Source organism: Heptranchias perlo, chromosome 24, assembly GCF_035084215.1.
Source record: "Heptranchias perlo isolate sHepPer1 chromosome 24, sHepPer1.hap1, whole genome shotgun sequence".
Lineage (NCBI taxonomy): Eukaryota > Metazoa > Chordata > Chondrichthyes > Hexanchiformes > Hexanchidae > Heptranchias > Heptranchias perlo.
This window is the reverse complement of record NC_090348.1, coordinates 17,817,647-17,842,534: the sequence shown is the minus strand read 5'-3', so window position 1 is coordinate 17,842,534 and position 24,888 is coordinate 17,817,647. Positions and strand designations below refer to the sequence as shown.

Below are 24,888 nucleotides of genomic sequence, written 5' to 3'. Positions count from 1 at the left end.
ATGCAAGTTCTTTCTTTCTGTTTATATGTTCACTGATTTCCTCAAAGTAGTCAATTAAGTTAGTCAAGCATGAACTTCCCTGACAAATCCATGTTGACTGTTCCCAATTAGCCCATACCTTTCAAAATGTTCATGAATGGTAACCATTATTGTGGTCTTTAGCATTCACCTACTGTTAGTATGGAGGCTATCTAGCCTATAGTTATGCGGCTTATTATTTTTCCCTTTTTTGAACAGGGGTGTAACATCTGTCACCCTCAGTTTTTTTTTTCTCTTTTTTGCAGATCGTAGGGTGCATTGCATCTAGCTTGGGTGCCCAATAGAAACTTAATTTCTTGAGTTTTTTCACAGCACAATACCTTGCTCACACCTGCGTACATCACATAAGAACACAAGAAATCAGGGCAGCAGTAGGCCATACGGCCCCTCGAGCCTGCTATGCCATTCAATAAGATCACGGCTGATCTTACACCTCAACTCCACTTTCCCGCCCGATTTCAGTGTCCTGAGCATATTGGTGAGTCTTTACCTGAGAACTAGCATGTCCTAAGGTCAATAAATGAAAGTTACAATTATTTCTTAATCTTAAAAAGGGCAAAATTAATTCTCACTTGGACAAGCATGGGTTAAACGAGGGATAGCCAGCACGGATTTGTTAAAGGCAAATCGTGTCTGACTAACCTGATTAAGTTCTTTGATGACGTAGAGGGGTTGATGAAGGTAGTGCAGTCGATGTCGTATATCTGGACTTTCAAAAGGCATTTGATAAAGTACTACATAACAGACTTATTCAGAAAATAGACGCACATGGGATTAAAGGGACAGTACATAATTGGCTAAGGGATAGGAGGAAGAGAATGCTGGTGAACGGATGTTTTTCTGACTGGAGAGAAGTATGCAGTGAGGTCCCCTAGGAGTCAGTATTAGGACCATTGCTTTACTTGTTATATATAAATGATTGGACTTGGGTATAGGGAGTACAATTTCGAAGTTTGTGGATGATACAAAACTTGGCAACGTAGTAAATAGTGAGGAGGATAGTAGCAGACTTCAGGAGGACATAGACAGAATGGTGAAATGGGCAGACACGTGGCAGATGCAATTTAATGTGGATAAATGTGAAGTGATGCACTTTGGGAGGAACAAGTTGGATAGGCAGTATAATCTAAATGGTACTATTTTGTGGGGGGTACAAGAGTAGAGGGACCGGGAGGTGTATATTCACAAATCTTTGAAGGTGGCAGGGCAAGTTGATAAGGCAATTAAGAAAGGGTATGGGATATTTGGCTTTGTAAATAGGGGCGTTGAATAAAAAAACAAGGAAGTCATGCTAAACCTTTACAAATCACTGGTTAGGCCTAAGCTGGAGTATTGTTTACAATTCTGGGCACCACACTTTAGAAAGGATGGCAAAACCTTGGAGAGAGTACAGAGGAGGTTTACCAGGATGATATCAGGGATAAGTTATGTGAAAAGATTGGAGAAGCTGGGATTGTTCTCCTTAGAGCAGAGAAGGTTAAGGGGAGACCCAATAGAGGTATTCAAAATGATGAGGAGTTTTGATAGAGCAAGTAGGGAGAAACTGTTTCCTCTGTCAAGTGGGTGGGTAACCAGAGGTCATAGACTTAAAATCGGAGAATTGCAAATAGAATTGGAAAAAGAACTAGAGGGGAAATTAGGAGAATTTTTTTCACACAGAGGGTTGTTAAGATCTGGAACGCACTACGTGAAAGGGTAGTGAGAGCAGATTCCATAGGAACTTTCAAAAGGCAATTGGACATTATTTGAAGTGGACTAATTTTCAGGGTTATGCGGAAAAAGTGGGGACTAAATTGGACAGCTCTTTCAAAGAGGCAGCACAGGCACAACGGGCCAAATGGCCTCCTTCTGTGCTGTAAGATTCTATGATTCTGATTAAAACCCTATACAGTACTCACTCCAGCCATCACAGGGTACCTGCACTGTCTGAAAATGATGCTCCATTTGGAGGGCCAGAATATAAAGAGTAAACCCACTATCCACTAGGGAGACAGTATTGATTTATTGACAGTATTTGAATTATCTAACTGCTGCCCCATGTAACAGTATTACAGATTTTCGGACACCTTAGTTACAAGTGCTCTGCCCCCTGAAAATTAATACTCGTATGTGGGAGTGTTGGATGTTCAGTCCAGGACTCCTCAATCTTGGTTGCTGAGGTAACTACTGAGAGCAAATTCTTAAATTTTTACAGAAGTCAGTTATAAGAATCAAGACTGAAACTTCTCTAGATAAACGGCAAAGATAAAATACATTAAAAAGTTTGAGTTTTTAAAAAAACTAAAATAAAATGACTGCTGCTACTTCATGAGAAAAGGAAAAATTATTTTTTGTTAACTCTTATTTCCAAATGTTCTCAATAGAGCCTTTGTTGAATCTCTGATCTTCAGTACCCATTGTTTGGAATCTCAAGAGAATTTAAGAACAATTTATTGGAAGTCTTGATTTTATATGAAGAATGGCATTCCATAAACACAAACCTTAAAACAATGGAGAATGTGAAGACTTAAACAGCTGTTTTACCATTTCCCTTAGCAAACGCTCACAAAAGACGTGTACAGTAGATATTTCAAGTCACTGTGAAACATACCTCTTCATCCAGTATGTGCCTATATTCCACAAAGTCATTTATCACCTGGGCTGGGCCCATCAGTTCAGTCTTGGCCTTTATCCAATCCATTGAAAACATGAGTGAATAGAGCTCCTGTGAAAAACCATTTATAAAATTCAGCATGCTTGCCTCTAATAAAAACTAAAAGGTAAAATAGAATCCATGCTCTAGAGATCATAAGGCAATCCACACCATTAGTTCACAGGAAGACAACCTATTAAGCACAAATTGCTATTGAAAATGTCCAGGAATCAAGCATGTGTTTCTTGACTAGAAGGGCATGGGACTAGAGTCACACTGCTGCTGATATTCAAAACTGTTCAACCAAGTCGGAAGAGTTTAATCAATTTTGGCCAGTTAAATAGAGCATCTTGCACATTGTGTTCCATCTTTTAGAAGGCAGAGGTTACTGACAAGCTCACCCAATCTAGACCAAGCCTCCTGTTAGACAATTTCAGAATGCCACTGACTTAGGTCATGATGGAAGTCGTAGTCCTGGCCACCCTATACTACCAGTTGGAGGAATATGTGTGGTGACACCTTGCATGGAAGGGTGAAAAACAGGGATGGGAATAAAAGGACAAAACCTCACTCAAATTTCCACATTTTGCCCTAATTATATATGGTTACAGACTATTTAAACTGGCCCTAACAAAAATGCATACAATTTATTAGATTGACTCGTGTGAACATATGACATCTGAGTAAAGTTTCTAATACTTACTCTGCATGATCATACTCCTAATTGCTTAAGTTATAATTGCTACAGTGCACCATGTAGAAATTAGAAGGGCTCATCTGTATTCATTATATTTGAATAGTTACGGGGCAAGTTGAAATATTTACTGCAAAAGCTATTATAGATTTAACTTTTCTGGATCTAAGTGAAAAGATTACATTACTGAAGTCCTAACTCTGAAAAAGCAAATTTATTAATCTATAAAATGAGAAATTTAATACACTAGCTTATTCGAAATACTAACTCAATTTCTAGCAGCCAATTTTCATATAAAAATTATTTTGTGATGTAATGTTCACGACCATCTCTATTTGAAGTATGCAGATTGGATTTTCCATTAGGAAACTGAATTTAAAAAGTCAATTATTTAGAGAGCTTTACTCAATAAATGCTCCCACCTCCAGATTAAATTACATAAGCTTTTTAAAAAGATGTATTTTATCCTTTCCTTGCCAAGTCACTCACCAGCTCAGGCAGAGAGAAGGGAGGGAATCTTTCTCTTTGATGAAAGTGTCTCTTAATTGGTTGCTAGGACTATGTAAGAATTGCTTCGCAACGCTTCATCATCTGATTATCCCGCTACAGGAAAACATGGTCACTGGCTACGAATGGATGGAAGATATAGCCCCTAGCTGTCACTTAGCACCTTCATGTGCAACATACCAGAGATCAGGAACTCAGTACCTGCATCCCTTATCTCTACTATGCAGCTGTACTGAAAGGCACATTTATGTGGTCATGTTTTTACATATTTGTTGCAAAACTGGTTGCACATAATTACAAGTACAAATATAAATCCAGTACTTAATTGTACAGCATTCAAACTTTGCTTTTTAATAAAATGGATGCCTTCTTGTGAATGGACAAACAAGAAGCAAATAGCTTTAAATTTCTCTTCCTCAATTAACTTCAGTCCAGTTTGAGATATTCGGCACAGAGGTATCTTAAATGTACTAAGACATAAGGGCACCTGTTCTCATTTGACAAACACTCAACTGCATTATAATTTCTACAAAACCCAATAAAATGATATTTCATTTCAATAGATCAGCTTCACTTTACAACAAAACTCAACAAATACAACAAAAAAATACACAAAAGCAACATCAGACTGTGAAATATACTTTTGGGAAAACAACCAAAAATTGTCAGGATCCTAGAAGCTTCTGGCAAAAACTAGGAGCAGTGCTTTTAGAAGACCCATTTTAAGTTCCCATGAATTGTATGCCTAGAGTGATTCCAACTGCAATGAAAAAAATGAGCTAACATTATCCCCTAAATTCAAACATTTTAACGGTTTAGAACTAAAACTGGCAGCACAAGTGTTATAGCATGCTAAAGTACTAACGCACTATACCAAGAGGTTGTAGGATGCAAAATTCCAAACTCAGCCATACAGATGGGAGGTGCTGAGCAGAAAGCAAATGTTACCTCCACAGTGGAGGAGGAGAAGAAATTAAAGGAAATGATCACCTGATACTACTTTTGCACACTTTAGTAGCTGCTTTGGAGAGGCATTGGCAGAGGCCTGGAAGCTGGTACATTCCCTTTGGATTTTTTACAACAACAGAAAGGGGCAGAACAGCTTAAATAAAGTAGCACCCCATAAAGCTAATCGTAATTAGCAGAGAAGTTTTGAAATAAAATAAATGCTTAGTTTAATTTGTGGCTTCTGATTCTAAGATGCGCACAAAGCTATGAGTGCTTTTTAAAGGGGTGCCAAGTAGTTCTTAAAAAAACAAGGGAGAAGGGAGAGAGTATGACTCAAAGGTTATTAGCCCAAGGTTCTAGGACAGTTTTACATTGAGTTACTTCGAAACTACAGCACAGAAACAGGCCATTCGGCCCATCTGGTCTATGCTGGCGTTTATGCTCCACACGAGCCTCCTCCCCACCTACTTAATCTAACCCTATCACCATACCTTTCTATTCCTTTCTCCCTCGTGTGCTTATCTAGCTTTCCCTTAAATGCATTTTTGCTATTTGCCTTAACTACTTCTTGTGTAGCATGTTCCACATTCTTACCATTCTGAGTAAAGAAGTTTCACCTGAATTCCCTATTGGATTTATTAGCAACTATTTTATATTGGGATTCCTCCTCTACGTCTACCCTACTAAACCCTTTCATTACCTTAATGGCCTCTATCAGCCTTCTCGTTTCTAGAGAAAAGAGTCCCACATTGTTCAGCTGTTCCTGATAAGTAAATCCTCTTTTGCTATTGTTCCTTGGCACAAAAATTCAAAGTGATCTTAGAGATCCACAAAACTGTCCACTTGCAATCTGGTCTTGGCCAAAACTGCACTTGAAAGGCTACGGAAAGGACTTGGTAGACTTGTTTGGCCACTAAGTACATTTGCTCTCTATATTTTCATTTTTGCAACTGTCACTATGGAACAAAAGTTAAATTTTACAGATTATGGCTAATGTGATTGTATAGTCAGCACTAACCTTGTCCATTTTCGCTTTAGCCATATGGTTGGCCAGAAAACTGTACCAATACATACAGTCTTCATCAGAAGGTGATGGAAACCGCCTTTTATATGTCTTCTGATACTGACGAACCACTTTAGCATGCAGATCCTGAGAGACAGGCAAATATGAACTGAAGTTAATTCAACAAATAATTTCAAAATATTTTAATAAACCACAATAACGTTCCTCCAAAATTGAAAAGATGTAATTTAAGGGAAAAAAAAGGAAGGATCAGAAAGTCAAGTTTCTTAATAGTCAATCTGTAGCACAGCAGCTCAGTAGCCTAATCATAACACACTCAATATAGTGGCCTCAAATCCCAGCAGTTATAGACAAATTAATAGGCAATGTGTAGAAGTCGAAGAAAGAGGGCATCCAACAATTAAGGGAAAACCAGCAATTTGCAGCAGCTTTCAAGCATTTGGGGGCAATTTTCAACAACCAGCCACTGCCAACAGCCAAAAAAATGGGCGCCGGCAGTTGAAAATCAGTGCATGATAGGCACCCCATTGTCACCCAGTGAAAATGGCATTAGGTGAGCCTGTAAATGGGTAAGCATCCCACCAACCCATTTCCGGCAGGACACTGCTTAAATATGCAAATTGGGGACCTTTACTATGCAATTTTCAGGCACGAATGGGCGGATCGTGCGTGGCACATACTCTGCTCATTTGTATCAGACATTGAGCAGTCTGACTAGCGGTCCTTAAAGGCCCAGGAAATTTTTAAGTTTTGTTTTTGTGGGAGCGGAAGGAGCAGAAATCGGGGTCCATAAAAATACTCAAATGAGGCCCAGACCAAGAATGTTTCGGGCCTCCCGCACAGCCTCTCCGCCGACTTCGCGCCCATTTCGGCCAAAAGTCAAAGATCAGTTCCACTGTATCTCGTTGACCCAGAAAGAAATTGCAATCTCACATCACCCTGCAAAAATTACATGCACAGTATCCATCACTAAAGAGCCTGTATTATCTCATGAAATTCTGATTTTTGTGAATATGCATTTACTACTAGATTTGCAAATTAAAAATTATATTTCCACCAAGAAGCCAAATATACAAAAAAAGGCAACGGGAAAATGATCAAGGGAAGGAATAAGTTTTTATTAAAGAAGAAAATCTACCGGAAGTCGATCGTGATTCTGTTCGGTCAGGAAGTCCAATTGTAAATCATGCAGATAATACTGAAAAGATTTCCCGTTCCGATCACAGAATAGTAAAGATTTGTTGACAAACACTTGTAAGATGTCTTCTACCTCTTCTGTATCCATCTCCCACAGAATACACAGAACCTGTTCCGACATGAAAATTCACAGTAATAAATATTTGAAGTTTACCACAGAAAGAGAGATCATTTACCAACTAACAGTTGTGAAAAATTCCCCAATGTAAATTATTTCCAAACACCAATCAATAAAGTCCCCCATTGCCTTCAATCAGAACTGGCCATGCAGTTTGTGCCTTATAAATATACATGGTGCTCAAGTGTTTGGATCAAAGACACGTAAAAAGAATACACACAAATGGAAGAGACTTCTGAAATTGATACTTTTCATCTTTTAAATATCGTTTTGCTTTAGAAATGTACAATTAGTTAACGCGTGCCAATTATATACAAATACAGTACATTGCCAATAAACATATATTGCAAAATTTGATAATTGTGAGTGTTATGTTTCATTGTAGGAGCTTATAGATGACTGAATGAGCTTGTGTTAGCATTTGATGAGGCTTTTGTAAATGGGGTCAGAAATAAGAAGGTGGAGGGGTGTAGGGAAGAGTTTCAAGGAATAGGGATGAGAAACCGGAAAGCTCTGCCACCTGCTAGAGTAGAGGGAGGGAGGATGCACAGGAGTCTGATGCTGGAAGACATAGGAACAAGAATAGGCCATTCAGCCCCTCTAGCTTGCTCCGCCATTCATAAAGATCATGGCTGATCTGTACCTCAAAACCATTTAACTACCCCCCCCCTTCCCTGCCTTAGCTCTATGTCCATTTTTCAGTCCAATGGCACAATGGCACCGTCTAATGGCTCAAACAAGAGAGTTTTGAAAGATTAGAACTAACACTTCTGCAATTTCTTACCTACTGCTTTTAATACCTTGGGGTGAAAATGATCATGTCCTAGAGATTTATCTATCCTAAGTCCCATTATTTTCTCCATTACGATTTTATTTTAAAACTAATATTGAATTCAATAAGTTTCTCCGCTTGATTTTTTTTTAGCTTCCCTTCTATCACTGGCTTCTTCCAATACTGTGAAAACAGATACAAAGTACTCATTTAATAAATCAGCCATTACCTTGTTATCTATTACCATATCACCTGTGTCTGTTTTTAATGGGCCCACATCTCGCTTATCCATTCTCTTACTCCTAATATATTTATAAAAACTTTTACTATTAATCTTTACTCCAAGACCGCAGGGCATGGGCTGGGATATAGGACTGGAAGAGGCTGTGCAAGCAAGGTGGGGAGAGGTGGTGAGTGGATTTGTAAACAACTATAATATTGAATAAAGAGAAATTCACTACAGTGAATATGATTCAGGTTCTTTTCCAACATTTTAACCTCATGTTCACAGTAAAAAGGCAGTTTGCAAAAACAGATCAAGTCTCCTGTATATTGAAACTTATACCCTTAGACATGACCTGAATGGGAGCGTGGCCGTGACAAAAATATACTTGTCTTCGTTGAATTTTTTAACTTGCATTTTGTACTGCCAGAAATAGCATGTAAGGGATTATCTCCCAAGGCCACACACAGTTTTTTTTTGAACAGAAAACTATCAGCTATCAAGCTAGGCAACATGACTGCAAGGTTTTCTGAAGGGTGAAAGATTTCAAGGCCCACACGATGGTTGTCTAAAGTGCTAAGTATTTAATCAACCCAGGGTGGTACATTGAACCTCAAACATCTTTGCCATTGCCAAAGGTTGGCTATATTCAATATTGCTGAATGAATATTTGTTCTAATGTAATTATGAGAGGTGTAGACATCTGCTGCTTTTGTTTCAGGATGACTGCAGGGATGGTCCTAAACTATTTAGACACTGATCAAAAGACAGCCCCAATCTGGGATAGTCCAACCAAAGAGGCCATCCATCTTTTGTCCAAGGATGGAAGAAACAGGCTGAAAGATTAAAGAAGTGTACAGTAAACTTACATTTATCCAATTCCACTAAAATAAAAGGAGAATGTGGATTGTGTCAGTGTTTTTTGATTGACAGCCATTTGTGACCTTTTAAAAAGGGGTCAGGAACATTGATTCGCTGAAGCCTTCTGTGACGGACAGATTGGAGATAGTGTTCTCATGTAACAGAATTATATCGAGAACCAACAATACAGCCAGTGGCAGTCAGTATCTGAATCTCGCAGCCAACAGCTGCAAGAATGTATGCCAGCTAGCAAAGGAAGTTAGACAAGATTAAGGTTTAAGGTCTATGCATAGAAAGAAAGCAAATGGTATCTTTGTTGTTTTATGCATTGAGGAAAAATGCATATTTTACTGAGTTATATGATTACTGTTCATTTATTTGTCTTATGTGAATAAAACAACTTGTTGGGCCAAACCGGGTGTCTCGATTTGGTAGGAATATATATCCAGCCCATCTTTCAAGGAGAGGAGAAGCACATGAAGATGTTACTACAAGCATGATTAACATAGCTATTTTGTTCTGTTAGGCTTGCAGAAATTGATAAATAATGCTGCAATAGGAGGTAAAATGGATTCCATTCTCTTGATATGAAATTTAAAATGGCCTCAGTCCTCAGACTGGCAGCAATCTCATTAAGAAATTCCCTCTGATCAAGGGATAATTAAGTTAAGAGTTAAGTGTGAAAGACAGGTTGTTTCTACAATAGGCTGAACCTTTGTACTGTGCACTACTGATGCAAGGGTAATATAATTTTATTTTAATGAATATTCATTTAATTCTGGATTTTGTATAATTTTAAAAACTGTCTTGGTAGGTTAGACATCTGAATTATTGTATTTTGTGTAATACACTAATGGAGTTATGTGAGCTTTATCTAGTAAATAACTGAATGAATTAGTTTTGACTGTAACCGTTCTGCTGGTCATGGGCAACGTCTTTAAGATTTGTTTAGAATTCCACTTCAAGGGGAAAAATGGAACGGTACTGTGTCCACTGGTCTTTAGCAACCTAAGAGTCCATGTGACATCCTCGCATTGCACACACACGAGGGGAGATCTCAAGAACCTAAAAAATACCACTGAAGAAATGTTTAATAGACTGTGTCTTAAAACTACAGCAGACATTACTACTGGGCAAAAGCAGAGGGGAAAAAGGGATTTTTACACAGACTTTTGTAAACTGCATGTATTTTATAATGCTGCCTTGTGCCCTGTGGCATCTTACCTAGTTTATGAGCTTTGGTATATCCTTTTAATGTGTAAATACTGTAGTTGCTTTAGCCAGTGCAGCTCTGGTCCGACAGATGATGTTTCCACTGATTCAGTTAGATGAACTACATTAAGTTGTGTGCATGTTTACTATAACTAGGGTATTTGTTAACCCTGTGCTATTCCATCAAAGATGTTTCCAGATCACGAGGGACATGGCTCGCTTATTTGAAGTGTGGTAGGAACGTGGAAAAGGGGGATAACTTTTTAAAACAAACCATGACAATAAGATTAAGTGGAAATTCAGCTGAATACACTTTCCATTTAAATAATTTATTATCGATGTTTTAAAAAGACATTTTCCTTTGATCCATCTGTAAACTGGATTCACTGCTACTTTCCAAAGGGCTGTCAAATGGATTGATGTAATCAAAGCCCCACTGCTCATTAAAACATTTCAAAATAGTTTGGCACAGCAAAGTGAAATTTTTCCATAAATATTAAGTAGGTACTATTCTACAGATATTTGTGCTCATCCCACAACATACCGCATGAAACCACTAATCATTTATCGCAGCTTCCTGCTTAGTAGTCTGATGCTGCCATCTGTAAATGAGCGTCACATGTTTATTTCAAACATTTCAAAGTTTATTATCAAGTAATAAACTTAAAATGGGAAAGCAAATATTAGACCACCGTAATATAAATCAGCCAAAGTTATTCTCATATTTACACCTTGTCCATCAGTGAGAACTATCCATGGAAACACAGGTTAAGGCTTTCCGGCAACTCCTGCCAGTCGTCCAGCGGATTTGGAATGGATGGGCTGGAAATGTGCTAGAAGACACACTCGGCCACATCCTCCACCTGCCCCCTTTTCCAGAGGGCCTGGCTATTGACATAAAATGCAGCCGCCTTTATGCAAATCATATTAAAATGCCAACGTATTCCCCATTATTTGCCTTGTCAGAACACCGGATCTGAAGTCACCTGTTAGGTCATGGCATCCACCATTCAAATATCAGTGGAGGTGGTTCGAAAGGTTTACTTGAAGAGAAGTCGGTGTAATTGCTCAAGTGTCGCCATGCAAAGGCACCAAGCGCAACAACCAGAATTTTGAGTTAAGAAATCTTTTTTAAAAATTAGGCAGCTCGGAGGCTGCCAAGTCCAGCTGCAGCACGTTTTCTTATCCCGTTTGGTACAACCCCCTAGCAGAGCCTGCCTCCAGCATGCAAATGACCCAGAGCCAGAAAGCTGGTCTGGGGCAGGGGGTAACTCATGGCAGGCAGAATTGCCCCCCACCACCACTGGTGAGGCCCCCAATCGAAAAGCATAGGCCTTAATTTCTGAAAGCAAATTCATAGATCAACAGGCAGTAAAAATTAAAACAATCCATTTTCCACAGATCTGATAGAAGTATTGAATTGACAAATGTTTACACAATCCCACCTTTGTTGCCACTTTCACATCTTTTTTAAGTACAGAGAGGTCCTTGTAGTATTCTTTATGGCCCTTCTCTAACACCTCAATGCTTATTGCCATTGCCTCATCAAGTGCCTCATAATCATAGGAGGATGATTTGCGAATTCTTTTGAATTGTTTATTCTGCAGCTGTTTGAGATAGTAGGCCCAGCGATTTGGAAATTCTCGCAACAGTGCACCAATGAGGGAAACGACAAGAGGAGAACCTGCAAAACATTAGGACGCATATCTTTTACTTTAAAAAGTTTATTTAAAAAACATCAAGTAATTTTACTTTGTAAACTCTCGGCCAGGGACACTTCCAGCAGTTGTTAAATGCTGGCAAACAGTACATCATAATATTTTAACTTATAATTGACTGTGTAATAAATTCAGTTAGAAGGAATCTTTTTAAAGAACTATGATCAACTTTATAGTTTTCTTTCACTTATTTATTTAAACAAACAATGAATTCTGATTGTCATCAGGGAAACTGGTTGATTGACTAAGAAATTTCCTAGCCTCATGGTGAGAGCTAGTCGAATTAGCATGATTGGATATGGACCATTTTTATGTTATAGGAATGCAGCCAATAGCAGATGCCTGGCCCTCCCTCACTCAGCAGCACTCCATAGTGTAAATGCCCCAATGTTCAAGGAACCGATGGCATCACTGACCCACAAAATGCCCGTCGACAAATGTGCCATCAGTTTTAAGATTGCTGGCTTCTGCCAAATAAACATGGAACATAGGAACACGAGAAGCTCATTCAGCCCTTCGAGCATTTCCTACATGCCAACGGAGAGCCATTCCCCCAGCGTTTATAAGACTGTGGACAACAACTGCATTCTTTAACACACATACAAACTGATGGTTAAAAAAACCTGAAGTACGGCTTGATTTGGGCTATTCTGACTCCAGTTCAATTCTGACAATAACTGGTCAATGGCCTATGGAATGGAATATCAAGCCATAAAATCTGCGTGTCTAGCCAGAGACCACAGTCCGACTCAGCAATTACATTTTCAGCAGGTTTGATGTCCCTTAAGACCATGGGAAAGTATAGGACCAGAAAGTCCATGTAACCAGTCTCTAAAACTAAATACCTCTCAATCACCCTCTCCCTCGAATACCAATCCAATTCTTCCTTAAGTTTTTCCACACTATCTGCCTCTCTAGGCGGTCCATTCCACAGGTTCAATATCCTCTACGTAAAATAATTAAATCCCCAACTGTCCGTGCACCCTCTCTTTTCTAAGCTTGAGTCTGCGTTCCTCCCAGACTCTACAGTAGTAATCTGGAACAAATTATCAGGGTTCAATTTATCGGATTCCTTTAGAATCTTGAACATTTGAATAATATACACCCTGAGCCTTCTCTTCTCCAGACTAAACAATCATAGGTTCATCAATCTCTCCTCATATCCAAGATCCTTAAACTAGGTATCAAACTGTTTCCAATGGCTATATATCCTGGCTGTAGTTCAGCTATCAGAATTGTACACAGTACTCCATGTGTGGCCGTACCAGTGCCTTGTTCAGAATCATTAACAAGTCCTGAGATTAGTGCTCTATCACTCTGATTATACATCCTAAGATCTAGCTAGCATTCCTTACTGTTGCCGCACACCACGCTGCTGTCTGCATTGTGCTATCTACCAATACCCCCAGTACACACTCCTATGTTGTGTCCTGTAGTCTAGAGCCATTATGTTTACATTTTATTTGTTAATTTCCTTCCCTTTTCTTGGCATTTAGAGTGGAGAAGTACAAAGTAATAACTGCCATTCATCAGTCTACCTTCCCAACCCATCCAGGCCCCTTTGATGTTAGGTTGCCTGAGCCACATGTTTGAAAACCCCTCCTACCTATTTCATCGCTAATATTGTGCCATCTGCAAACTTGGACAGTTTTGTTTCTGACCCAACTCCGAAGCACTCACGCACGCACAGACAGTGCCCCAGCACTGTACATTGTGGCACCTCACCAATAATTCTTGCCATGCCAACGAATGTAATTATTTAAATTAGAAACAGATTCAAAACTGATGGCCTGAAAGGCCTGCACTTTTAAGATGAAGATTTCTACATTACACAGTTGAGCCCAGAGATTGGCATCGGACTGAAATGAATTGCAAGAAAAGCAGTTTACAGGCTTCCTATTGAATATGGTCAACCTACAGCTAAAGATTGCTTAAATCTGCTTATGATTTGCTTAAATCTGGTTATAATAGTGCGTCCTCCATGAGTCTACGTAATGAAACATAATAAGTCTCCACTTATTATCTCATGTTTACAGGATCATGGGATGGGAAACCGTTAGTTGTCTGTTTCGGTCTTGTGGGATGTACAGGAGTCAGCAGATGTCTGCTTGGCTTGGGAGACAGTGAAATTGATTGACATACGGGCCCAAAACAGCCTCAAGGTCCTGTAAGAACTAATGGGTGTTTAAGGTATACAAGGCTAGACGTAAAGCATAGATGTTAGAACGTTTCTCGGAGCGAGGCTGGACTGCTCAAGTGTTATCACAAGGCATTCGAGATGATCACCTCAGAACCTTGTCAATATTAAGATTTGTCAGGTTTTTTCTCAACGTCTTATTTAGTATGCTATAATTGTACTACTGTATTTTAACATCTTTATTTCTTGTATTGTAGCTTCTTAATAAAACCTTTAAACTTTGGAACAGAACACCTTGTTTAAGGTTAGGTCTCTTACACAAAACACTCTTTTGTGTTTAGCCATGGCAGATGAGATTAATAGTTGTGGAAAAATGGGAGGAAAGCCAGTAAGAACTCTGGGGGTTAAAACAAAAAAGTATAATCTATGAGAAACTAGGAACTTGTGCTGTATTAGTTTAAAAACTGTCAAACGTTGTGTGAGGTCGAAGACAAGATGAAGGCGCTAGTAGAGAAGAAAATTAAAGAGGATGATTGGAAGGCGGGAATCTTGTTGTTTCAACAAGAGGTAGGGAGATTGAGTGAGGAAGTTGAAGTTCTGAAGGTTAGGTTGAAAGATGAGGGGATCATTTGAGGGCAAGATGGGGCAATAGAATGTTGGAAATGTGGAATAAAGGGACTTATTTCCTGCTCCTGTCCCACTAAAAAGGGGAAAGTCAATATGGTATAGAGGACTGCTGACTGCCGACAATCGTGGAAGAATGAGGGAGAGCCTGTCCCTTTTCTAGTTACAAGCTACAGAAGTTCTTTTGTTTTCAGCGTACTGTCTCTTTAAAAGGCGGTGAGAGTGCTCGCTTTTCGCTGTGGCTGGCTAGGCACTCCCCCACCCTTTCGATGCTTATTATGTGTTTTTCCCCTTTGTGTAAGAACGTTACAAAGATTTTGCTTAGCTGTGAAGGCTAACTTTTTCTTCAGTAGTATTCAGTATTTTTTTTAAACAGTCATTTGGAAAGGCATCTGAAGAAAGAATAAAAAGAAATTTGAAGGCACGTGCTATTTTGGTAATTTTATCTGTTCTGTGTTGTGTTTAAGATACTGATCTGAATTAAATTAGAGTTATTGAGGTGAAGTAACCTATTAAACTGTGAAATACAGGCTTTTATTGTGGCCACGGTGAAATTCTGGTTATTGTAAATTATGTGGGAGTCTCTAATTCCGAATATGAGATTATCAATTGGCATTTTTGAATTTCTTAATTGCTTAATAATTTGAAGTAGATAAGGAGTTAATGTTGAGTGCAATTGACATGTTTGGAGTTGTGTTGAGTATCAGAGAGCGTGAATACTGTTGTTAAAATTTTGGGACATTTGAGGTGAATCTGCTTGTTTAATCTTCTTGGTTGTACTGGAATGTGATAGCTGTCAGCCTTTGATCTTGTGATTGACTGTGGTCAGGAAAAAGTGACTGAAAAAAAATGAATGATTAAAGGATCTCCTGCTATCTCTATGACAACAATCTGGAGGTGTCTTGTAGTTGGACTAACTTTAAGAGTCAATAACATTTTGGACACCTCTTAAATAAATGCTAAATGCTTTAACAATTGGAAACAATTTTACAACACCAAGTTATAGTCCAGCAATTTTATTTTAAATTCACAAGCTTTCGGAGGCTACCTCCTTCCTCAGGTGAACGATGTGGAAAACTGAGGAAGGAGGTAGCCTCCGAAAGCTTGTGAATTTAAAATAAAATTGCTGGACTATAACTTGGTGTTGTAAAATTGTTTACAATTGTCAACCCCAGTCCATCACCGGCATCTCCACATCATTAACAATTGGAGTTTAATCAGAAATATTTGTAGATAAAAAGGCCAGGCACAACCTACTCTTTTTAAAATGAGATGAATGAACTGAAATGCTGTCCTCCCTGACCAGAATCTGTTTAAAATTAATAGTCATGTTACTAATGATTTCTGCTTGTTATCCATATTATTCAGAATCTAATTGTATTAGGATCTTTGTGCAAGTTTTAATGACACAAAGACTTTTTTAAAAAAAAGTAAAATAGAGTTTGGTTCTTTTTCATTTGGTAAAGTTTTTTTTAATTTACATGAAAGCTGTGTGATGCAAGCTGCGTGAGTCTGAAAATATCTGGCTCTGTCTTTTTATTGCAAAGAAATTAACCCCTTCCACAGACTTAATTTACCAATATATTTATATATTCACCAAGCAACAATGTTTGCATTGCTGAATATATACATATATTGGGCATTACTAAATTTTAAAGTTTCTGAATTTGAGTGGATATTTCCCCAAGGTGACAGAAGAAAATCATGAACTGACAAATTAACCCCTTGGGTTCTCAAGCAGAGCCACAATGGATTTTCTGTTTCTCCTTTAAAGAGCAACCTTTGCTGGAAAGGTGTTAGTGCAAGAAGAGATCCAGTGGTGTTAAGAATTTAAGATCTTATCTGCAGACATTGGCAGATATCAAATGTCACAGCATGGTGGCATGGTGACAATTTGGACTAAGATTTTGCATTTCAAAGGCTCGGCTTTAACCCATTCAGGTTAATTTGTTATCTTCCGAGACACAGTGCTTGGAGGGGGGGGGGGGTGGAAGAGAAGAGGTATGGGAGTTACCTCCAAAAGTAATTACTAGCACTTCTGTCTCTACTGTACAACCACCAATCCTGAGCATAATTCATTTCTGAAATTGGAATTGATAAGATAAATTGATATGAATTACTGTTCAAGCACTCAAGAAGGGAAAATTTACCTGAAATTTATGGGGATAATCAAATTTTAGTTTTTAAAAAAAGTCCAGTCTAAGTGGTTCCTGCCCAATGCCGTGTATCAAGGAAGAAAGTTTTTTGGGGGAAATAAAATTGAACATTGACAAGTCCTGTCAGACCAACAATACTGCTCTCTGGATTTGGGATAATTTTGAAGAGATAAAATAAACAAAAATGTGTTGATAACTTGGACCAAGTTGGGAATGTTTAGTCTGTGTTTTAAGGGTTAATGATAACATTGTATTGGACAGTAAAGTTCCTCCAGGGCTCATGAATGAGATGAAATGGTAATAGGATGTGTAATATTGTATGAGAGGCAGTGATTGAGGGTGTGGGATGGAAGCAAAGAAAGTGCACCACCAAATGAGGTCTAGGCTCATTGCCCTGGATGACTGAAAGATGTGTGAGTGCACCCATGAGTAAATTCTAGTGAAAATCACAAAAGTGTAAGTGAGAGTAGTTAATTGATAGCTTTCTCTTGGAGATGTTTCTGTTCTTGCCTATACTGAACAATAAGAAAATGCATTTGATAGCCTGGCCACTACCCGAGACATTGGGACCATGCAAGGAGAGATAAACTAAGACCTCCAGACACCCCCCGATCTTTTGATAAGGTAACCTGAAAGCCCAGGAATGGCTTGCATCTGATAATAAGTGTGGCATGATCTTGGGATACCGGTGTGTGTGCAAATTAAATGATGAAGATGCACTGAAGAACGGGTCTCGGACATGCTCAGTTATTTGACAACAGCATGATATGAAGTGGTTAATGTGGCTCAGGGGAGTGAGAAAACCTTTTAATCAAGGCATTGACACATACTCCATACAGAAACCGATGAATTAAAGTAAAGAGGGACATAGAACTTGGATTTCCAAAATTCACGGTTGGTTTCCTTTGAGCTAACAATGAAATTGGGACAACTGAGGGCAGGGGAGGAATAATACTTAGCAAGAATTATCCACAAGATTGGTATTGGTAAAGAGAGCTGGAGAATCTTTTAAGTCCATGATTTCTTGATAACATGGTACACTAAGTGTTCTGTGCAATGTATTATGATTTTCTTTGTCTATATCATGATGTATAATCCTAGCCAAATGAAACTTAGGCTAAAAGGGCAAATGGCTCGAGAAAGGGATGCGATGCTAACAAGATGAGGACCTAGATAAGGCCATGCATGAGATTAAGACTGAGAAGTAGTAAAGGAAACCATTTTCTTGGATTACTTCTGTAGTTTAAAAACTCTAATATTGAAACTCTAACATTCATCTGAAACAACGTAATGCTGACAATTACAAAGGGGACAGCTACCCTTAGGAATCATGTGTGGTGGGAGATGGTTTACAACATTAATATTATTCTAGCTCATGGGTGCTGACCAATGAGTTTTGTCATAGCCCAGATAATTGTCCTCATAACTCTAATTGGTACAGTGTGCTAATTCAAACAATTAATTGAGAGACTGTCACAGAAAACCAGAACTTGGAATTGACTGTCTTGATTAAAGGTTGAGGGGTCAGGAACTAGTTCCTTTGGCATATAAAACTTATGTTAGATTAGGTGTTCTTAACATATAAATGTTTAGGTAAGGCATCTTAATATATAAACAGCACATGCTTATAAACATAAGATAGCTAGGAATTGTAGGACTGTAGCTAAGGATCATGAAATAGCCAAGTTAAAACCATCCAGAGTGCAGAACAACAGGCTAAGCGAGGTGATGCTGAAAGCTACTTATGTTACAGGTTCCGAGATAAGGGCGACGTTGAGAATGTGTAGACCGTGGGCATATCTGATAAGGGGGTCAAGTAATGTCAATAACAAATTTTGAGATGCACAGCATGGAAGATAGATAGAGACAGACAGATAGACAAGCAGCCATTGAGACAAATGCATGTATGCGGCTACGACAACGTACATAAGGAATTGGTTAACTATCCAAAGATATTTGCAAAGAATGATGAAACCTGGGTGGCATGAGATTTACCTTGCTGTACTCTGATCAAGGGCACGTGGATGTGTCGGTTTGATGTCACCCAGAACAGTGTTCTGGCTTGTGGTTTCATCCTAGATGAGCATTCCCCTAACTGTACTGTTAGTATTCAAAGATGAAAATGGGGACAAGCAAGACATGGATACATGGGAAGAGGTTGTTACTGTGTAACAACATTGGGTTTTGATTATCGTCATTTCAAGCTCGGTCCTGATCCCAATAAATGTTCATAATGCTACGGAAATTCAGGTGGAAATCGGATTAAGGGAGAAAGCAGAGAAGGCGATTATACCGTTTGGACATCTGATTCCACCATTATCACTGAGTCTTAAAACTATACTTAACCAGATGGTGTCATCAGAGCGCCAAAGTGACCGACAACAATGAAATGCGGCCACAGCAAAGGATATAGGACAGCTAAAAGAGCATACATGGTGGGAATGTAAAGCTTTGTGTAATATCCTCAATGTATAAAAAGCTACTTGCAAATGGATGTCTTGCACTACCGAGCCGTAAGCTAAGGTTGGGGTGAACATGTGAGCCTAAGGGGGATACCCCTCAGGCTGAACACTTGGGATATGTAAGAAAAACAATTTACAGGCTTCATACTGAATATTGTCAACCTACAGCTAAAGATTGCTTAAATCTGCTTATGATTTGCTTAAATCTGGTTATAATAGTGCGTCCTCCATGAGTCTACGTAATGAAACATAATAAGTCTCCACTTATTATCTCATGTTTACAGGATCATGGGATGGAAACCGTTAGTTGTCTGTTTCGGTCTTGTGGGATGTACAGGAGTCAACAGATGTCTGCTTGGCTTGGGAGACAGTGAAATTGATTGACATACGGGCCCAAAACAGCCTCAAGGTCCTGTAAGAACTAATGGGTGTTTAAGGTATACAAGGCTAGACGTAAAGCATAGATGTTAGAACGTTTCTCGGAGCGAGGCTGGACTGCTCAAGTGTTATCACAAGGCATTCGAGATGATCACCTCAGAACCTTGTCGATATTAAGATTTGTCAGGTTTTTTCTCAACGTCTTATTTAGTATGCTATAATTGTACTACTGTATTTTAACACCTTTACTTCTTGTATTGTAGCTTCTTAATTAAACCTTTATACTTTGGAACAGAACACCTCCAGCCACTTTTGTGCAAGAGACCGAACCTTAAACAAATTACTCACATGTATAAGAGGGAAAGAGCAGTGCATGCAGGTTGCTCTCTCCAAACCCACACAAAAGCATCTACCATCACTAATTCACTGAGCCCATCGTGTCACCAGTATTTGCTAATTCAAATCCACATAGTTGGACTCAGTAACTTTACCTTGCCACTATCTCCCAGTGTGATCAGCACTCATAACTCATATTTATATTGAGTGTCTGCCATAATCAATCCTTAGTATTTGAATCTTTGACTCCTGACACACCTGGAACCGCACCCCAGCAAAGAGTCAATGCTCTTTAGGAGAGGGGGCGGGGACAAGAAGAAATTGGAAGAGATGGAGGGAAAAGAACGCGAGCCACAATTCTTCGTAACAATTTGTTTTTTTTTTTACAAAGGGTGTATGACAATCAGATTCCTCTCTTGGGGGCTGGTTAGGATCATAGGCTGGTTACAGCACAGGAGGAGACCATTTGGCCCATCGAGTCCGTGCCAGCTCTCTGCAACAGCAATACAGCTAGTCCAACTCCCCCGCCCTTTCCCCATAGCCATGCAAATTTTTTTCTTTCAAGTATTTATCCAATTTCCTTTTGAAAGCAACAATTGAATCTGCCTCCTCCACACTTTCAGGGAGTGCATTCCAGATCATAACCACTCGCTGCGTGAAAAAGTTTTTCCTCATGTCGCCTTTGGTTCTTTTGCCAATCGCCTTAAATCTGTGCCCTCTGGCTCTCGACCCTTCCACCAATAGGAACAGTTTCTCTCTATCCACAGTCTAGACCCCTCATGATTTTGAATACCTCTTAAATTTCCTCTCAACCTTCTCTGCTCTAAGGAGAACAACCCCAGCTTCTCCAGTCTATCTGGTTGAAAAGTTTTATATCATTGCACAATGTTTTTATTCATTTTTAAGCATTCCAGTGAAGTACGACAGTAAGAAAACAATTCCATTTTTTTATTCGTTCATGGGATGTGGGTGTCGCTGGCGAGGCCAGCATTTATTGCCCATCCCTAATTGCCCTTGAGAAGGTGGTGGTGAGCCACCTTCTTCAACCACTGCAGTCCGTGTGGTGAAGGTTCTCCCACAGTGCTGTTGGGTAGGGAGTTCTAGGATTTTGACCCAGTGATAATGAAGGAACAGCGATATATTTCCAAGGTGGTGTTGTTCCCATGTGCCTGCTGCCCTTGTCCTTCTAGGTGGTAGAGGTCACGGGTTTGGGAGGTGCTGTCAAAGAAGCCTTGGCGAGTTGCTGCAATGCATCCTGTAGATGGTACACACTGCAGCCACAGTGCGCTGGTGGTGAAGGGAGTGAATGTTTAGGGTGGTGGATGGAGTGCCAATCAAGCGGGCTGCTTTGTCCTGGATGGTGTTGAGCTTCTTGAGTGTTGTTGGAGCTGCACTCATCCAGGCAAGTGGAGAGTATTCCATCACACTCCTGCCTTGTGCCTTGTAGATGGCGGAAAGGCTTTGGGGAGTCAGGAGGTGGGTCACCCGCCGTAGAATACCCAGCCTCTGACCTGCTCTTGTAGCCACAGTATTTATGTGGCTGGTCCAGTTAAGTTTCTGGTCAATGGTGACCCCCCAGGATGTTGATGGTGGGGGATTCGGCGATGGTAATGCCATTGAATGTCAAGGGGAGGTGGTTAGACTCTCTCTTGTTGAAGATGGTCATTGCCCGGCCCTTGTCTGATGCGAATGTTACTTGCCACTTATGAGCCCAAGCCTGGATGTTGTCCAGGTCTTGCTGCATGCGAGCACGGACTGCTTCATTATTTGAGAGGTTGCGAATAGAACTTAACACTGTGCAATCATCAGCGAACACCCTCATTTCTGACCTTATGATGGAGGGAAGGTCATTGATGAAGCAGCTGAAGATGGTTGGGCCTAGGACACTGCACTGAGGAACTCCTGCAGCAATGCCCTGGGGCTGAGATTATTGGCCTCCAACAACCACTACCATCTTCATTTGTGCTAGGTATGACTCCAGCCACTAGAGAGCTTTCCCCCTGATTCCCATTGACTTCAATTTTACTAGGGCTCCTTGGTGCCACACTCGGTCAAATCATAGAATCATAGAAGTTACAACATGGAAACAGGCCCTTCGGCCCAACATGTCCATGTCGCCCAGTTTATACCACTAAGCTAGTCCCAATTTCCTGCACTTGGCCCATATCCCTCTATACCCATCTTACCCATGTAACTGTCCAAATGCTTTTAAAAAGACAAAATTGTACCCGCCTCTACTACTGCCTCTGGCAGCTCGTTCCAGCTTGACCGAGTATGGCACCAAGGAGCCCCAGTAAAATTGAAGTCAATGGGAATCAGGGGGAAAACTCTCCAGTGGCTGGAGTCATACCTAGCACAAAGGAAGATGATAGTGGCTGTTGGAGGCCAATCATCTCAGCCCCAGGGCATTGCTGCAGGAGTTCCTCAGGGCAGTGTCCTAGGCCCAACCATCTTCAGCTGCTTCATCAATGACCTTCCCTCCATCATAAGGTCAGAAATGGGGATGTGCGCTGATGACTGCACAGTGTTCAGTTCCATTCGCAACCCCTCAGATAATGAAGCAGTCCGAGCCTGCATGCAGCAAGACCTGGACAACATCCAGGCTTGGGCTCATAAGTGGCAAGTAACATTCGCGCCAGATAAGTGCCAGGCAATGACCATCTCCAACAAGAGAGAGTCTAACCACCTCCCCTTGACATTCAACGGCATTACCATCGCCGAATCCCCCACCATCAACATCCTGGGGGTCACCATTGACCAGAAACTTAACTGGACCAGCCATATAAATACTGTGGCTACGAGAGCAGGTCAGAGGCTGGGTATTCTGCGGCGAGTGACTCACCTCCTGACTCCCCAAAGCCTTTCCACCATCGACAAGGCACAAGTCAGGAGTGTGATGGAATACTCTCCACTTGCCTGGATGAGTGCAGCTCCAACAACACTCAAGAAGCTCGACACCATCCAAGATAAAGCAGCCCGCTTGATTGGCACCCCATCCACCACCCTAAACATTCACTCCTTTCACCACCGGCGCACTGTGGCTGCAGTGTGCACCATCCACAGGATGCACTGCAGCAACTCGCCAAGGCTTCTTCGACAGAACCTCCCAAACCCGCGACCTCTACCACCTAGAAGGACAAGGGCAGCAGGCGCATGGGAACAACACCACCTGCACGTTCCCCTCCAAGTCACACACCATCCCGACTTGGAAATATATCGCCGTTCCTTCATTGTCGCTGGGTCAAAATCCTGGAACTCCCTTCCTAACAGCACTGTGGGAGAACCGTCACCACACGGACTGCAGCGGTTCAAGAAGGCGGCTCACCACCACCTTCTCGAGGGCAATTAGGGATGGGCAATAAATGCCGGCCTTGCCAGCGACGCCCACATCCCGTGAACGAATTTAAAAAAAACACTCACCACCCTTCTAACATCTTACCCACTACAGATGGCAGGCTCACCGGTCTGCAGTTCCCAGGCTTTTCACTGCCGCCCTTCTTAAACAAAGGCACAACATTTGCTACCCTCCAATCTTCAGGCACCTCACCTGTAGCGGTGGATGATTCAAATATCTCTGCTAGGGGACCCGCAATTTCCTCCCTAACCTCCCATAACGTCCTGTGATACATTTCATCAGGTCCCGGAGATTTATCTACCTTGATGCGCGTTAAGACTTCCAGCACCTCCCTCTCTGTAATATGTACACTCCTCAAGACATCACTATTTATTTCCCCAAGTTGACTAACATCCATGCCTTTCTCAACCGTAAATACCGATGTGAAATATTCATTCAGGATCTCACCCATCTCTTGTGGTTCCGCACATAGATGACCTTGTTGATCCTTAATGCTGCCTTGATGTCATTTGAGTGGCTTTAATAGGTGAATTTTGAGCATCATGGTTTCACAAACTGAAACCTTAAAACTAGCAAGTCCAGGGAGCTCAAAATTTACTGGAACGGGCAGCAGGCCAATGATTGAAATGAGCAAATGTGAATAATAAATCGAAGTTAGCTCCATGATTTTATACTGTTAGCAAAGCACTTTTACAATTCACCCAGAACAGAGTTTCCATTTAAAGCAAGTGAAGTATGAGCAAGCAGTAAAATGATGCATTACTTGGGACAGGAAATTTTCTCTTGTGTTCTCAGTAGTGCAACTATGGAAAATAAAAGTCAATTTCAGTTCCACAATGAGCTGTCTAAGAGAAAAATAGTCACCTTCACTTCCAAAAGTAAGAAGCTAGAGGCTGATACACATGAATTTGCTAATCTTTGTAGAAAGACAGACATAGGAGAAGATGGTGGAATGTCAAAGCAAAGTGCTAAACAGTGATTCATCGCAATTGTGGCATAGTTACCCATCAAAAAAGGAATAAAACTGGCTAACAAAAGAGAGACGCAAACATCAATTAACTTGTTGAGATGACGAATGAACTTATGCAGCATCTCTCAACTACAGCATCACATCAAGAAGTATTTTACCCCAGGTGAGTCCATTTGTCAGTGGAGAGGGAAGATTTCAAATATCACAACAGTGACAGAAGTGAATAATATGGAGGAGTTTCTTGCCCAGGAGCATAGATGCAATGACTAAGGGTCAGTATATCGCAGTAGAGCAGGAGAAAAAGGCGACGGCCAGTAAGTGTACGGGGCATAGAAGGCGCATGAGTAACTTTAAATACACCAGGTAGGTGCACCTCAACATAGTCAGCTGCCTGGGCATGGATGAGGATGTTCAGGCTAACAAGTCTTGGCTCAGTGGTACATCGAAGTTCATAGGTTCAAACCCCACTCCAGAGACTCGAACTCATAATATAGGCTGACAGTTTACTGCTGTACTGAGGGAGTG

At 40.5% G+C, this 24,888-nt stretch overlaps 1 protein-coding gene across 5 annotated transcripts in view; it reads right to left on the bottom strand.

Moving 5' to 3' along the window:
- apaf1 (apoptotic peptidase activating factor 1) overlaps positions 1–24,888 on the bottom strand; it is a 206,046-nt gene that overhangs the window by 136,864 nt on the left and 44,294 nt on the right. For 4 of the 5 annotated variants that reach the window (XM_068004839.1, XM_068004836.1, XM_068004838.1 and 1 more), the window contains exons 8-11: positions 11,673–11,911; positions 6,983–7,150; positions 5,839–5,970; positions 2,630–2,743 (exon numbers count right to left, since the gene is read on the bottom strand). In XM_068004839.1, the coding sequence (XP_067860940.1) occupies positions 2,630–2,743; positions 5,839–5,970; positions 6,983–7,150; positions 11,673–11,911 (653 nt within the window). Of the gene's footprint in view, positions 1–2,629; positions 2,744–5,838; positions 5,971–6,982; positions 7,151–11,672; positions 11,912–24,888 lie in introns of those variants that run through there. The other variant, XM_068004840.1, reaches the window with a different exon arrangement.